Consider the following 539-nt stretch of genomic DNA (forward strand, 5'->3'; position numbering starts at 1 on the left):
TCGGACAACCGTGTCACCCTTGGATTGGACAGCTGGTCCAACAACTCTTGGAAATTCGCCTGCAACTGGTATATGTATTCTTCGCACGGCTCTACCTGCGCGCCGGTAACGGCCAGTTTGTAGATGAATTTGTACATGTAATTAACAAGCTGGGTCACGAGATTCACGGCCAGCTCGAATCCAAGCTCCGCCACACACGGTATAATCGCGGAGAGGATCTCGATGGACAGCGCCATCGGCACGTAAAGCACGAATCTCGGCAGCAGCTCTTCGCAGTGCAGGCCCCAGACTATCTGAATGAACAGATACGGCGACATGTGCGGCCACAAACCCACTTGATAACCGCGCAACATATCCTCCGCCAGACGACACTGTGTGAAGAAGTTGGTGTTCAACAGCATCACCTGGACACTCTGGAAAGCAGTAGAACATCGTTATCACTATTTTCCATATTATTCCCTCCCGTTCTCGCTGCCTGTCAGACTTACCCCGTAAGTGGCCTCCGACACCTACGGGGTGGACAGGCGAGCCATATCTCG

General features: G+C 52.9%; 1 protein-coding gene across 1 annotated transcript; it reads right to left on the reverse strand.

Moving 5' to 3' along the window:
* Window positions 1–6: 6 nt before the first annotated feature.
* LOC106751484 lies at window positions 7–539 on the reverse strand (the record flags this gene model as incomplete). The annotated part of the gene is made up of 2 exons (XM_014632381.1): window positions 489–539; window positions 7–413 (listed from the first exon to the last, which is right to left on the reverse strand). A coding segment is annotated over exon 2 (395 nt), but the record flags the coding sequence as incomplete, so codon positions are not given.

This window comes from Dinoponera quadriceps, unplaced genomic scaffold (assembly GCF_001313825.1).
Source record: "Dinoponera quadriceps isolate SergipeBrazil2010 unplaced genomic scaffold, ASM131382v1 C3859689, whole genome shotgun sequence".
In the NCBI taxonomy this organism is placed as follows: Eukaryota; Metazoa; Arthropoda; class Insecta; order Hymenoptera; family Formicidae; genus Dinoponera; species Dinoponera quadriceps.